Source organism: Hirundo rustica, chromosome 2 (genome assembly GCF_015227805.2).
Source record: "Hirundo rustica isolate bHirRus1 chromosome 2, bHirRus1.pri.v3, whole genome shotgun sequence".
Lineage (NCBI taxonomy): Eukaryota > Metazoa > Chordata > Aves > Passeriformes > Hirundinidae > Hirundo > Hirundo rustica.
Genome location: NC_053451.1, coordinates 17,554,494 through 17,570,796, shown reverse-complemented (window position 1 = coordinate 17,570,796; position 16,303 = coordinate 17,554,494). Strand labels below are relative to the sequence as shown.

Genomic DNA, 16,303 nt, shown 5'->3' with positions numbered 1-16,303 from the left:
AGGATGTGGGCCTGACATTTCTAAGTCTGAAGGGATTTTAGCCTGCTAGCAGTGCTAACTGTTTCCCAAGGGAAAAGTTCTTGAGGAAGCTTCTTCTCAAAACAATCTTGGCAAAACAACTATCCTTTCCCAAAGCAATCTTTCTCCAGGTGGTGTTTTGCTGTTTCTCAAGTTTAACCAATGGGATCAGAGAGGTGTCGTTCCTATTCACCGATCATGTTAAGTCTGCATCGGAAAACCTTATAAAAGGTGGTAAGAATTAGACAATAAAAACTTCTATACTCTTTGCCTTCTGAAATACTTGGTATCGTTCATCTTTCTTTCGTGTCCTACAGCGACAGGAGGAAACAGAGGAAGAAGACTTCTTCCCTCTTGTCTCCCACATGCAGAAGAGGTGGTGCTGCAGGCAGGAGGAGAGAGGCACCAGAGCTAGGGGTGGGAAGGGGTGACAGAGGAAGCAGGGGGTCACTGAGGAAGCCCAGTGGGTGTCCCACTGCCAATTCAGTGCCCTGTCCCCTGCAAAGCTGCCCCCCCCCGCCCATGCCACCCACTCGTCCAACCCGCCATGAGGAGCTGTGGTCAAAGGGGCCCGCTGGCTGTGGAGTCATTAGCGCAGGTTTCGAAGAAGTTCAAAACCAAAACACAGTGATGAAGTGGGAGTTTCTGTGCCAAGTGAACCTGAAAGGTTAGTTTATTCTTTAATGAAATTCCTGCTTCAAAGTCTCCCTCTCTTTTCCACCAGGGACCTGCACTTTCTTTAAGCAATGTTTAGAGGACACCGGTCTGCAAGGGTAATCATCCCCGCCTCGGGCAGGAGCGGCTCGTGCACCAGCATTTCTAAAAAGGTTCTCTTTGTGAATAACTGAATTTGTCTCTGGAGTTCAAGATTTCTTTTTCTGTGGGGCTGACTGTAGCTGTGCTTCCTCCTTAGGTACAGCTTGCTGTAATTGAGGCAGAAGAAATGCATTGCAGTGGAGGGTTTTGTGAGCATGATGCATAATAGGGTGATTGCCATGGAAAGAGTCATTTGTAGTGCTTTAAAATACTTCCTCCAGTGGTGAACACATCTGCAGAAAATAATTCGAGGAACTCCCACTGCCATCCTCTACTGCCACAGGAATGGAAAAAAATAAATGCTGCATGAGATGTCCCTGTGCAGTGGGCACAGCCCCTCGCTGCAGTGCACTGTCAAGGACCTCTCCTCGATGATATTCAGAGCCCGTCTCTACCTGACACCACCTGGGACACAGGGCACCATCAACCAGGTCAAATGCTTGTGCAGCCTAAAAGGAAACACTGTGGTTCACACGGCCACTAACAAGGTGTGTCACTTGCTTGGGCACAGCTTCTTTACCTCTGAAACCTCCCAGCCTTGCAGTGATTTCTGGGTGTCTCTGGAATAGCAGGAAAAACCTGCACACCCCAATTCTGAGACAATCATCCCTGTAGCTTCTCCACCAAGGAAAAGGCAAATACAGGTGCATTCTCCCTCCAGCTACCAACGAGGTCCACTGGCCCTGGATATGTTTCAGCACCTCCTCGCATCCTGACCATCCGTAACCTCGTGTATAACATCCAGCCGTGGCATTTGCAAAGCTGCCTGTAAGTAACTTCCCAGGAAAGGGGTGGTAGGGGAAGAAACTTTCATAATAATTTGCTGTGAGCAGGACCTCAAGTCTGGCTCCAGGGAAAGATGTCTCCCTGCCAGGAGGTGAGATAAGTGGCGTGTCTCAGAATGGGTTTTGCTGTCATTTGCAGAGGCAGGACTCTGCTGTTCACACACACGGATGTTGGCAGCAGGGTGACTATTTCAGGACATGGGCTTAAGGTAGGAATTGGGGCAAAACACAGCTCTGAATGGAACAAAAGTCCATCATGCTGGGAAATTTCTTTCTTGTCTGTCTTTAATCACCAAGCACAGCAACAGAGCTGGGTGGCTGCATTCAGCCAACACAATGAAACATGGCAGAATATATTTTTAGGATGTTATTTTTGGGGGGGGGGGGAACAAATTCTAAGGGCAAGATACAGTGATCTAGTAGCTCAAACAAGCTGCTCAGGGATTTCTTTGTCTCTTGAATATGCCACATAGCACTTGGGCTGTCTTGCCAATTTGTGATGTGTGTTACAGATCAATAAAAAAAGCTCATTTAAGACAAAATACATTCTCTCATGGTACAAAGCTTACTTGACCTGATCAGCAGGAGAAGCTAAAGTAACCACAATCATAAATGAAAATCCAAATTTTAGACTGAAGTCATATTTTCTTGGATTCTAGTATCTGCAGGTAATCTCTGTGTTCTTTGTGGTCTTTGCTCTGAAGTGGGAACCAAAACATATCACTTTAGTATTTTTACTCCCTTCTGTGGCTGACAATTACGATGGCTTGAATATTCTGTTCATCCTCAGCTTCAGAACTTCTTGATCCTCTGGGACAGATCTTTCTCTATCAGACATCTGAATGACAAGCAGAGATTTCATCCCCAGGGAAAATTCCTTTAGCAGTAACCTGGGCATCCAGTGTGTAATAAATACGATCGACCAAATTCGATAAATCAAAATTTAGAATTTTATTGTGAGACAAAATGACAGTCTCAGATAGCCACAATTAAAAGGACAGCGTCGAGCCCAGGGTCGGTGCTGGGTGAACGCGGTAACACACTCAGTCAGTATGTCACCCCCCAAGTTCACATTTCTGGCTTGGAGCAGTCTCTTTTTATACACTGGATCGCTGAGAGAAACTCAGGACTTCGAGGTTCCTCCTTCCGAGGCAGCCTCATTAGACATTCATGTTCCAGTTCTGGGATTCTGAATAGGGCAGCTGGAGAGGACAATGCCGTTAATAGTTGGGTCCAGGTGTGGCGTGAAGATGCTAATTTCAGGAGGAGACGGATGAGATATCGATCTGATGTAATCATCTGGTTCTCTGGGCTCTCATCTCCTTTTTCTGTTGTCTTTGTTCTCCCCTTAACGATTCCCGGCAGAGGCATCCTCATGTCCCTTTTTCGGGTAATTCCTATCATGGTTTCTCGTGTCCCTCCCATGTCTTTCCAGGCAAAAGAAATTCTTGTACCCTTCTCTGGGCTGTTTTCATCTGAGTTAACTCTTAGCATATTGAATTAGAAACAAAACTTATACTTATAGGGGTTGAATTACATTTTACATCTTTTAACATGAATTAACTTTAGGACATATATCACACAGTATATTTCCTACAAGTGCTCTTAGTGCATTTCCTCAGGTAGAAGAGCAATACAAACAAAAAAAAAGTCTGTGCAGCAGCATTTATTCCCCAAGATGTGCATTTGCTCTCCTCTCTGGAGCCCTGATGTAGCCTGGCCAGCACTACTAGCTCCAGCTGGAGCCTATTTAAATGTGCCCCCGAAAGTTTGCATATGCACAAATTAGGGAAGTGGTACAGATGTTATTTGTCACTGTAGGACACAAAAGAAAGATGAAAGATACCAAGTATTTCAGAAGGCAAAGGGTACAGAAGGCTTTATTGTCTAATTCTTACCGCCTTTTATAAGGTGTTCCAATTCAGATTTAACATGATTGGTGAACAGGAACGACACCTCTCTAATTCCATTGGTGAAACTTGAGAAACAGCAAAACACCACCTGGAGAAAGATTGTTTTGGGAAAGGAGAGTTGTTTTGCCAAGATTGTTTTGAGAAGAGGCTTCCTCGAGAACTTTTCCCTTGGGAAACAGTTAGCACTGCTAGCAGGCTAAAATACCTTCAGACTTAGAAATGTCAGGCCCACAGTTATTAACACCTGTGAGGTCACAAAATAGGAAAATGACCAGATAGTCTTTCTTTTTCACCTTTTACTTTGTACCTTGCATACTGGAGGTGTGGGGAGCTCCATGGTTAGCAAAAGTTGGCAGTCAGGAAAAGACATGTCAGGACTCAGCTCAGTCAAGGACTCCCTCCTGAGGGAGGGCGCTGCTAGCAGAGAGAGGTGCCTGTTTAAAGAGGTGCACTTGCTTTCTCTTCCCTGAGGAATGGGCTCTGTCCCAAGGTCCAACTGGTGTGTTGGCCTTGGGTCCCCGAGGATGGAGCTATCAGAGGCAACAAGCGTCCTGCCCATCCGTACTGCCAAACATCCACACCATGAAGAGCCAGCACATAACACGTATCCACGCTGTCCATGGCAGGTGCCCTGCCCCACTCTTTTTGGCTCGGGTGAAAGAGCTATGACAAGCAAGACTCAAACCTGTTTCTTTCTGAAAAGCTGCCAGCAGCAGCAAATTTGCACGACTTGCCTGCGATGAGATGCTTTGCTGGCAGGTGTGTGCGTAGCTCACGGGAATGCAGCGTGCTTCCAGGACAGCTCAGAAGGATGGACAGGTGACCTGCAATAAAGACAGGTGGCACGAATGCCAGGAACCACGCTCCTCTGCCTGAGGGTGATGCCATTGCCAAAACTGACAGCTGAAGAACAGTGCAGGGATTAACCACACCAAGGGGCACAGGTGATACTGGAATTCATCAAACTGTGGAAAATAATTCATGTTCTTCTTAGGTAGAAAAAGGAGGGAGAAAAGTGAATGTAGAAACTTTTACTTCAATCTGTTTTAATTTCTGGAGATTGTTTTTGATATTTTGCTGTGTTTTTTAAAGATACTGAGTCTAGAGAGTATAGAAATAGTATATGTGAGATTAGCTGTTGGGGATTAGATTTGTTCCTTTTTGTCTTAAAGAGTTTGTCCCCATAAATTACTAGGAAACAAAGTGCTGATACTTAGATGGTGCTTGACCCACACAAAAAGATGTGGCAGGGAGGGAGATGATCACATGAAGCTTGGGGGAGGGAAAAAGGACAGGGCTGGGGCAAGTTGGGTTTCTTCTTCCTTCACTGGGCATTGGAGAGGACGGTCGGGTGGCTGCTGGCTGTGTGAAGAGTCCGCTGTTAACGGAGGGTCCGGTCCTGGGAATTCCACCACCATCCATCATCCTCTTGTGTGCCCAGGAACTCAGAGCTCCTCGCCTGCCCTGCTGGAGCTGGGCCAGCCCTGTCCAGCCATCGCGGCTTCTTCAGCACTGCTCACTTTGCCTGCCGGGACATCACCCCTGCCTGCTGGGGACATCCTGATGTTCCATCCACCAGCCCGGGAGTTTCCACTGTTCCAGCGTGGTGATCTCAGGGTCCCAAGGGATCAGACTGCCCTGGGCTTTTGTGAAACAAAGCCCCTTGAGGTTCCTGGTTCTGTTTATTATTATTGCTGTAGTTGTGGTTTGTTTGCCTTGTTATACTTATTAGTAAAGAACTGTTATCCCTTTCCCCATAGCTCTGACTGAAAATCCCCTTTAATTTTCTAAATTATAATAACTTCAAGGGAAGGGATTGGAATTCCCCATTTCTAAAGAGGCCCCAGCCCTCCCTAGAAGATACCTGTCTTTCAAACCAAGACACTAGCACACGAAGGAAAATAAGAAAGAAAGAAAATCAGCTTTTTTGTATGCTATCTACCATATAGTACACAGAACATATAGAATCATCAGGGTTGGAAGAGACCTCCGAGAGCAATTCCAGCAGCTAACCTGGACCACCATAATCACCCCTAAACCGTATCCCCAAATGTTTTATATTCAGACTTAGGTACCTGATTTGTTTTTGAGAGTGTGTAAAAGACAAAGGAAAAATAATTGGTTTTCATCATGGGCTAAAATGTAGACAATGTTTTTGTCTTAAAGGTTTCACAGGATGTACTTCTTTTATCACTCTGGCAGGAAACTGGGGGTTTCAGTTTAATGAAGCATTTCTTTGTAAGTCATGCCATGTGACTGTGCTGCACACCTGCCTGTCTGCACGGGGCAGGCCACTTCAACTTCCTTTTCTGAGGCAGCACCAAGACAGCTACATATCCACCAGAACTTCACCAAGTGAAGATGAAAGCAAGGTGGCTCTTCTCTCTCCTTTGTTTGCTCTCAGTGCCCAATGTCACAGGTAAGAGTGTTAGGGGGACGCTCAGTTTATGATGGAGGGTGGTGAGGGGCAGGCTCAGTGGGATTAGTGGGTCTCACTAGGGTGAGCTGTAGCTACTGGCGATGATTTCCTATTTCCTGACAAGCTTCTAATAACCCCAGATATAATGTGCAGCTAGTAAGGAGTAAATGGCTTGGGCTGACTAGCAGATTACACAATTCAATACGCCTAACCCGCCAGAATAATCACTGGGATGAGCTCACTTGAAGTTAGGGCAATGTGTGCTCCTCTCAAATGGGCCAGAAGGAAAACTGTTTTCAATAGGAAAATAAAAAATATCTCTCTGTCTCTGTCTTACATACCTGTGTATGCAGAAAGAGGAAGAATTGAAACACCTCAAGAGTAAATTGTACAGGTGCAACCCCTTAAACAGATTCTTCCCTGCCTCTTCTCTGCCTAGCCCCTTGTGCTAACATCTTGAGGAACAAGTTTATCGTTGGAGTAAAACACTCAGAAAAGGAGGGCTGCGCCTTTGTTAGAGGGAATTTAAACCAAAAGCAATCTGATGAAAACGAAGAAAAAGTATGATGTTCACAAACCCCCACCCATTCAAAATTCCGATTGCATGGAATGCAGGAATACTTATTACCAGCTAGGAAGAACAATTTCATAGGATACACAATTTTCCAGTTAAGAAGGGGAAAACTGCATGTATTTGACTAGCATGGAAGGATGCATCTCACAATCTGGCATAGGTTGTTTTTTTTTTTTCTACATCACTGAGGCAAACTGGTTCTGAAAATAAAAATAATTCATATGTGTATTCATAGAAAATAAAAAATCTCAAGTGCAAAGAAAGGAACAGAAGCCTCAAAATATGCACATGTAAGAAAGAAATAGCAATTACAGAAAAATAAGAATTGGGGGTTCTCCCCCCACCTCCTCCCCACCCCTGAGGATGAAATCCTCATTGAAGTTACTCAGAGATGAAAGTGGAGGCCTCTATGCCCTTTGTGGAAATCAGACACCTAAATATCTGTGAGTTATTCTAAGAAATTTCAGCTGGAGCACAGGTATGCACTAATGGACACCATCTGATTTTGAAAAATAAAGTTGACATAAAATGAGATTACTTATATTGACATCCTGGCAAAAAGTTAAGAAAATTTTTGCACAAAATGTTTGCAGTTAAAATAATCTAATGTGCTAAGATACTAAGAAGTAATGCAAATTAAAATGTTGTTTCTACATATATAACTTTTTCAACTTAATATGAATTACTCAAGTGATTCTTCATAGGCATTCTTTATATGATCCTTAGACCTAAGATAGCATCAGCATAAATATTAGAGAAAAAATGCTGTGTGTCTTTTGCTTGATAATCTCATTGCAAGATTCCTAATTGCTTTTTCCTTAAATTTTACTGATGCAAAACTTGTGGTGAAATCAGAGAGCATTTCCTATAATAAGCTCCTTGGACTGACAAGTTTTAGTAATTTTTCTCACAGCACAAGGCTGTGAGACTTGTCATTCAGGCTTATTTTTATTTACCCTCTTACACCATCACATCTTTTAGAATAAAAGTAAAAGCTGAGCAGAACATGTGCAGCAATGAAGCGGCAGAAATTAATGTTGGCCATTCAGTAGCTCTGTCCTCCACACATCCAGTCTCCGAGTGTCCATGTCACCCTTTCAGTGGACAGGTACCGAATCGGAGCCAGCTCTGCGGGGAAGTGTCACTTTGCCCTTCTGCCTTTTCCCTGTCAAGCCAGAGCTGAGGGTGCACAGGGCTCCTGCCTGGCTCCTTCCTGGCTGAGCTGGGGCACACTGCAGCACAGCTGAGGATTCCCGAGCCCTGGCCTGGCTGAGGTGCCCCAGAGCCGGGTACCACACAGCAGAGCAAAGGTCAAAGCAAAGGAATCGGTGCCGGCTTCTTCAAGAAGGTGAGCAGTGGGTACTTGCAGCTGGCAGGACTGCGGGGCAAATTCCCAAAGCAAATATACAGGGATGTTACGATACACAGGGAGGGAAAAATGGAATGTAAATGTGGGGTAACAAGTCTGTACCTAAAAACAAATGCAAACCTCATTTTTTTTACCGTGCACCCGCACATACTTTTGGAAAAGAGACTCTTCGTGTACGGCTCTATGGGAGTGACTGATGACTCGTCTCACTGCAACAACCCCCTCCATAAATTCTTCATCTCCTTGAGTTTGTCAGTGCCCTGCACTCAGGGGTTTGGGGACTGCAAAACTTACTCACAGGAGGGAGAAAGGGATATAAATCAATTCTACTACAACAGCAGCTAAACCGAGTGGTACAGGCTCCTGCTGAAAGCCCCTTCATTTCATCGATCCATTACTCCTTTATACGGCACACTAAGGACTGCCACCTGCTTTATGAAATTAATTGAGGAAGAAACCACACACACCAGAGCAGCTCTCTCTCTGACACTGAGACAGACACTTGTTTTGGACATGCAGGAGCTGTTTAATAACAACAGAGAACAGCTTTTTCTGCTGAAGCCACAAAGGCAGTGGGCAGGAGGATGGTGCAGGGAATTAGCCAGTGGGGATAGCTCATTTGTTCTTGCAAAAAGAACAGGGGAATAACTGCACTCAGCCTTCTGCTTTATTTATATTACTTGAAAGATTTTCATTTTCACAGAGGACCCTAGAGCTCTCATTTCTCTCCCACAAGTGTGACAGGACCTCCCTGGCCTCTTCCAGACACACATGCATTTGCTCTCCCAGTTTCCTCTCTGCAGTCTGTACCGCTGGAGATTTGCTGTAAAGCTTCTTGCTGGGAATCCTGTGGTTACAGTTGTAGAGTCTTCGTAGTTGTCTGTGGCTAAGGCACCAAATCATGTCAAAGATGGATTAGGAAAAGCTTTGTTTAGACATTGCTTACACTGAAAATGATCCTGTTTGTTTTTCAGGTCAGACTGCAGATGTCATTACCCCGGCAGAAGTGGTCCATGCTGTACCTGGTACTGACGTGACCCTGATGTGCGTGTTCCCAAAACTGCTCACCACCCACATCATACAGACCCAGTGGTCCAAGATTGATGGCAGCCCGTCTACCAAAATCGCTGTGTATCACCCCACCTACGGCACCCATTACTTCAAGTTTTCTGAGGCTCCTTACAAGTTTTCAGTGTCCTTCAGCACAAGGAGGTGCTGCAGTGGGGATGACACAGTGTCCTTGTGTTCCACCAATCCAAATGCCACGTCTGAATGCAATTGGTGGGCTCTGCATCTGAAAAATGTTACCGTGTCCCTTAGTGGGAAGTACGAATGCGCTTTTGCTACTTACCCATATGGGACAAAGGCTGCAAAAATTCAACTTACTGTCAAGGCAGAAGGTAAGTGACTGCAAATGAGGTTTTGCTGTTTCCTAATGGGATGGGGGTAAATATCAGGATGGATGAACACCTCTTGGTTGGTGATGGTGACTTGTTTGGGATTTACAGTGATGTCACTGAATGTTGCTTATACAGTTTCCTATTTACCGGGCACTCTTCAGCTGTTTTGTCCAGCCCATGATTAGGAAACCTTATTTGTTTGGTGGAATAAAAAGTTAGATAGTAAAGTAAAAAAAAAAAAAAAAGGTGATGAAGTGGCATTTTCGGCATTTTCATTTTGGAGAAACCTTGTGGAGGACACTGGATGAGCAGCTCAGGATATGGCTGGACTAAGGATGTTGGATCTTCAACCATGTTGTGCTGCTGCTGTGGGCATGCAGCACTGGGCACCAGAAAGAGAAAAGCCTTGTCTGATTGAGGCTGAGGTCTGGCATCTGCAGAGCATGCTGGGTGCTAGCTCCATGGAAGGATGTATGCCCCCACCACCAAAAACACACTGGAGTAAAGCAGGGAATTGCTTAGGAGAATCTCAGGAACGGAGATTTGGCTGCTTCTGTCAGGCAAAAGGAAGCTGGAAAGCAGCATGACTGCTCTCAGTAAGTAAGCCTCAGGGGAGAGTGTGAACTCCAGGGAAAATACTAAAATTATCCTGGTAAAGGAACAAATTTCTTTAAATCAGAAGAGAATGGATTTGACAACAAATTAAACAACAGTGGCAACTGTCAGTGTAGCAAGTTTGGGAACATCTACTTAGTGTCAGCAGTGAGGGCAAAAGCCCAAACTGCTGTGAAGATGGAACTTGGCAGGGGTGTTCAGCAAGCTTCTTGTTGTGCACTTGGGGAACTGAATTTGATGAGCCCAGGAACCTCTTTCATCCCCAGGTTTCTGCTAACAACTCAAGAAGGATTAAAGCAAATACAACAAAATGGGCTCTGTTTCAGTTCATAGCTGCTGCAAGGCCAACGTGCCCAGGTCCATAGATACAGCAGACATTCAAGAGTTAGGAGCAGGGTGAATTCAGGTTATTTTAGGGGTGTTTTGGTGTGCTCCCATTGCCCTTTTACCTACATCACAAGGCCAGGCTGGTAGCCCCCGCTGGACCACGTTGCTCCAGTAGCAAGAGGAGGTGTTGTGCAAAACTCATACTCAGGGGTGTTTTACACTGATGGCCCCTGCATGGCAGTGGTTCCAAGCATTTTGGTGCTGTTATCCTGGAGACACATCTGGGACAAGCCTGCAGCACCTGCCTGCCCTGATGAACTCAACAGAGGCAAAGTGAGAGCCAGCACCTCTGCCCAGCTAACAGAGGATGGGTGTGTTTAAACAGTACATGCTGAATTATCGTGCCAGAGCTGAAGCTGCCACTCTACCTGCTGTATGGGGTGTGTTGTGGTAGGCTACCCTTTTGGAATTTCCCTGTGCTACACAGGGCAGAGGGATTAAGGGGAGTGTAGTGAGGTACAAACTGTGTTGGTAACTCTGTGAAACCTTCCCATGCTCCTGGTCTTCATGCAAAGTTTCTCTGTCTCTTCCTCGGCACAGTAACTGTGATAAACTGTGCTTCTTTTCTCTTGCCCTTGCTTGATACAGACAGGTTCAATGCTGTTATTGCTGTGTACAATGTGGGCAGCTCTTGTTCGTATCAGCATCATTGTGGCTTTTTTCAGTAACTACAAGATGTAGCAAGCTGCGCTACTGATGACTGCTTGCTAGAGAGAACTAAAAAATTGAGTTTGCTACCTGTTGCAGGTTTGTGTTTTAAGGTAACCAGATCTTTTGCAATGAACCTCTTTGACTAGAAAGAAGGCAAAAAAACCCTTACTCCAGCCTATGAGTGGGATGGAAAAAGGTGATAGTCTATTATGAAGTAGTTTTCATTTACATCAAAGTGAAGAGAATTCAGATGCAGTCAGCTTGTAAAAAGCTCACAGAGCAGCAGGCCTTCATGGGACAGGCAGACAAACAGACAGACATAGACACACACAGAGAACTTCAGCCAGCAGGCTGTTAATGGAAATGGGAGTCAGAGATGGGAGGGGGAAGCAAGCCACTGGAACATGTGACTGTGAGAGTAGGCAGAAGCTTTTTCCAGACGGAACTCCTGAGGTTACTACTCGTCTCCATGCTTGTTGTGTTTTGCACAGCATTTTTGCATGGTGGTTTGTCCCAGCAAAATCTTCTGTACAGTTTTGTTCCTGGAGAAACTATATATTTACTTGCTTTGTCCTTTCATTATCCTCTCTGCACTCTCCAGCCCTGTTAAGGCTTCTGTACTCTGTGTCCTGCTGCGAGGGCTGGCTCCTCAGATTCTTCACCCTCGGGGACAGTGGAGAGAAGCTGCTTCTGCTGCTGGCTGTCCCAGGCACAGCTCAGGGCAGTGCCTTTCTTCACTCCTCTGTGGCACAGGCTGTGTGCTGGCACCATTGCTCTGGGCTTGGGTGCCAGGTACAAAGGAGGTCAGTCACTAGAAAGTCCCCACTGACAAACACATGGCAGCCTGGGACAGCTGGATATTCTCATTCCCCGCAAGATAAGAAACAAGTGAAATACATGTCTGTTCTATCTCAACAAGCCAGAGCTACCAGGGGAGCAGACCTGAGGCGCTTCCCTGCGGTGTGTGCTGCCGCCTTGCCTCCAAGGGAGAGGGGAGGCAGGTCTGAGGGCAGGGAGGAGGGCAGGATGCACCAGAGCCCTGCCGGCCCCGTGGCCAAGGCTCAGAGAGGCCAGTGCCGACCGTGGCACTCACAGCATCACCCACCCATGGCCACTGCTCTTCCTGCTTAGGTACACACGTGCGCGCTCACAGTCCCAACATCTGGACCACTGTTCACTGCACCACTCTGCGCAGCCTCCACAGCTGGATGGAGCCTTGGGTTGAGAATAGGGTAGGAGACGGTGAAAGGGCTTTTGAAACGGGTGAGAAAGGAAAGAGGGACAAGTCTTGTGGTAGTGGGCAGGCTGGAGAATAACAAAAAGAGCACTTACACTGAAAAACAGGGTTAATCTTAACCTAACTGACAGGCTAAATAGCTTGCTAAGTGAAAAGCAGGTCTGCAGATATCTTCGGAGAAAAGGAAATAGAAGTGCACAAAATTGATGTGAAGGTTTATTGCCACAGAAAAAAAAAAATTGTAAGATAAAAATTGAAGCTTCAAATTATTCTCAGCTCCAAAAGGAGACACCGTGATCCTGCAGTTAAGAAAAGCTTTTTTAAGAATTGCCAAAAAATTCAGGTAATGCTGTAAATTGAGTCATGAAACTGCAACTAGAATCACATGCAGGGCTTTCACTTAAAAAAATGTGTCTGGGGTTAATGGTTGAAAATTGCAATCCCCTTCTAAATGAAAAAGTGCCTGATCCTTGAATAGAAGACTAGTCAGTACTGGTTTTCAAACCACAATGAACATCATGTTTCTGATTTTCCTTCTTGGGTTTTGTTGTTGTTGTTGTTGTTGTTGTTCCAATGATAAAAGAGGAGAGGCACTACCTGAAGAAAGTGTGGTTAAAGCAGACTTTAGAAATTCCATGCCTTGAGGATGTGACCTCAGAAAATTTGTCCACTTATCCTTTGAAATGGCTAGTGGTAAGTATTCCTCATCTCAGATATAAAGTTCAGAAAGAACTACAGGGTATTTTTTGCAGTTTGAAACGAAAATGTTCTACTCTACTCCGCCCTGACTGCAGAATCTGCTAAAAAACTTATCAGTCATATTGAACTGTGATAATAAAGGGGAAAAGTATAACCATAGGGTTGCAAACTATACACTGCAAATAATAGCTGTTAAAGAAACAAAGAGGATAAATTCCATCTTAATTGCTTTGAATTTTTCAGGAACACATACAGGGCAGGTGTAGGGAAAGTGGCTAATATAATAAAACTAAAACATTTATAGTGTTGGATTTCCAGTGAGTTTTTCTGTAGTGAAACTTTAGTATTTGAAAAATACATGGTTACTGTGTAGGACAGTGAGATATCAGGCTGCTCTGACATGGAAAAGAAAGGTACTGGCTAATGGTTTTGGTTTTGTGAACCTCGGTGTCACAGATGCCACTGAAGACATGCAAACCCAATTATCAAGCCAACCACATGAAAAACTATTTTTAAGCAATTTTCTGTCAGATATGGAGCTTGCTGTATTTTTTTGTACTTTATCTCACTTTCTGGATAAATATTTATGTGCATGTTTTAATGTAACCTTTTAGCATTCATTTCAGCGTGCAGAGATAAGTACCAGTGAGCAGCATCCTTGTGCTTTGTTCATTCATATACATTGTCACTGAGAAGCTGTAACCATTGAGGATTTCCTTAAAGGTGACTCTAAAATAGTTTAGGTTTTTCCACCTTCTGTCTTGGTTCATTATCTATTTAGCTCTCTCTTATGCAGGCCATTCTTAATATTAAAATTTCAAATCTTTGTAGGGAACACCCTTACCTTTACTGCATCAGTTTTGCCAGTTCACTCTACAAAGTAGCAGAGGAAAGGAAAAAAAAAAAACACAAAACCCAAAGGTCAGCACAATTATATATGTGGGTCACCATGCATCGGAGTAAAGCTTGCAGATATGTGCTGAGGCACAGATGTCCAGCACATGCTGGCTGTACTTATAGCCAAGGGTGGCTACCACATGGACAATAAGAGAGATAAATTTTAGTTGTTATTATCAGGTTTTTTATACTTAAAATTCTGAAAGAGCAAAGTTTTCCTTGAAATTTCAGTCGTGTTTAATATGTATGGGATGTTCGGCATAACTTAAAGACTGCTGCAGTGAGAAAGCACCTCTGTTGCTCTCTCTGCAGGCTACAGAGATCAGGACTCACGAGACAGCTATTTATTCCATATTTTATTGTCAAGATGAAGACTGCTCTTGGTACTGAAGTTCTGAGAGAGAATATATTTGGAAAAAAAAAACCCCAAATATTGCAGATGTCCACTTACTGCTACACAATGTGCAAGGGAAGCTTTCATAGTGGGAATAAGGCTGGCTTACAAAAAAAATGTTTGTGTGTGTGTGTCCAGACAATTTTGTGGGTTTTTCTATACACAGGGTGAAAATGGGAGGAAAGAGGAACTTGTGACCAAGGAGCCCTCCTGTCCTGCTGTGTATGGGAACAGCAGCATGCTGCTCGGGCAAAGAGTCCTCCTGGGTTTGAACAACACCCTAAAGGTTTTCCCCACCAAAATCACTGATGATGGCAGAGTCTTTTCCTGCCACGTGCTGTACCACCCGGAGAGAGTCCAGAAGAGCAGCACCACTGTGAGAGTATTTGGTAAGGGGCTTGTGCCAGCTGCCTTGCACTTGGAAAGGTGACATCCCTGTCTGGTTCTGAAGCCAATAACTTTTGACAGATACTGGGTTTTTTTAAATATAAACGTATTTACCTTGTTGTTTTTTTCAGCTGCAACAGCATAAAACGTTAGTAAATAACCCTAGAGTTCTTAGAAGAATTTGAGTCATCCCTTCAGTTTCTGGCAGAAAAAAAAATAGTAGATTCATTGCACATATATCAATCTCATTGTCATACACATGGTAAGAATCTTACCCTGATGTAGGCTAACGTTGGCATTTTGTGGTTTGCAGGGAGGCATGCTGGTCATCAAGATCTCTGCTTCCCAATAGCTGTGCTGTCTGTGGTTAGTAAATCATGGCCAAAATTTAGTAAGCAATTTGGAACTACAGTTGTAGTTCCCAAAATCACATCTTCAAAGGCATGTGACATTAAACTGCTGCCAATGAGGATGGGGGTCTCAAATTGATCAGGAGTGGCAGAGCCTGTGTACTGCAAACATGTGGGCTGGCATTTCATTTTTTAAGCCTTCCCCATCTTTAGTTACTTGTCTTGTTCCCTTTCAAGTGGCTTAGGAACTGCTCTACAATCACTAAGGTACAACTGACTCAGAAAATTGCTGCCCACTTGAAAACAAGGCTTTATTTTCTGTTTAGAGAAAAGTTGGTCTGGAAAACATATTTCCAAAGCTCAGAAAGTAAACGAGTGTTTAACACTGGGCCTGTCAACAATCCCTTGACTATAACTGATCATCCAAGGAAGCCCACAGTTTGAGGATGGCATGGCCATTCGAGGCTGATGCTCTGAATTCGAAAAAAGGTTCAACACGGAGCAGCTGAAAAGAACTAAAATGTGTCTGGGGGCTGTTGGTCACTGATGTAAAAGGAATAAAAATAGAAGTTAACGATCTGAAACCTCCTCTTGGGTTTGCGTGATTCAGACACTTTTTAAAATCAACTTTTCTCAAATAGCAACAGTGTTACCTGGGTAATCATTCAAGGATACTAATATACTTGAACTCTCTTCCATCACTGCTGATGTTCTTGCCCAGATCTGCGTGTCTCTTACTAAGAGGTTGCTTTATTTGGCTTTTCTCAGAATTACTGTGAGATGTGTGCTTAGCTGTGCTTGAACCCACATCAAAATATCAGTACAGCAGCGCAGAGAGGCAAACTAGAGAAAGCAGCTGTGGCCCTTGGTGGTGAACAGTCTGCACTTCCCAGGAAGTGCTAGCTGGCTTTGGAGCAGGGTGCTATGCCACCAGCCTCTCTTGCAAGGGTCCCAAGGGCAGAGCTGAGTGCAGGTGCTCCATGAGAGCCCTGAGGTTGGCAGTGGGTGCTGAGGAATGTCCAACCTCAGGTAAGTAAAGTCCACCACTCGGAGGAAGTGTGCTTTTGTGCTCCTGACCCTTGTCTGAGTTTTGCAGGTGAAATATTTTGCATCCTGTGGTGTCTCTTTTTCTTGGAGCGCACCCCCCTCCAGCTCCGTTTTTGCCTTGGCTAGCTTGAGAGACAAACCACAGTTGGAAGGATTTTTCCTCAGGGCCCCAAAGATCCCAGAGTGGCTGTGAACCTTTTCCTTTAGAGAGAGCAGACGCCCACCAATGGCAAAAGGAAAGGTCTGCACTTGAACCGAGGGGAATCAGGACTTTATTCACTCTTTCCCCTGTGGTCCTGCCCCTGCAGGGTCAGGAACCCACTCCCTGTCCCCCAGCCAAAAGAC

The 16,303-nt window shown here is 44.7% G+C and overlaps 1 protein-coding gene across 1 annotated transcript in view; it reads left to right on the top strand.

The window, feature by feature from the left end:
- The first annotated feature begins 5,855 nt into the window (after positions 1-5,855).
- Positions 5,856-16,303, top strand: part of CD96 (CD96 molecule) — a 28,651-nt gene continuing 18,203 nt past the window's right edge. The window contains exons 1-2 of the mRNA XM_040056395.1: positions 5,856-5,951; positions 8,869-9,294. Of these exons, the coding sequence (XP_039912329.1) occupies positions 5,894-5,951; positions 8,869-9,294 (484 nt within the window). The 5' untranslated portion in view covers positions 5,856-5,893. The remainder of the gene's footprint in view (positions 5,952-8,868; positions 9,295-16,303) is intronic.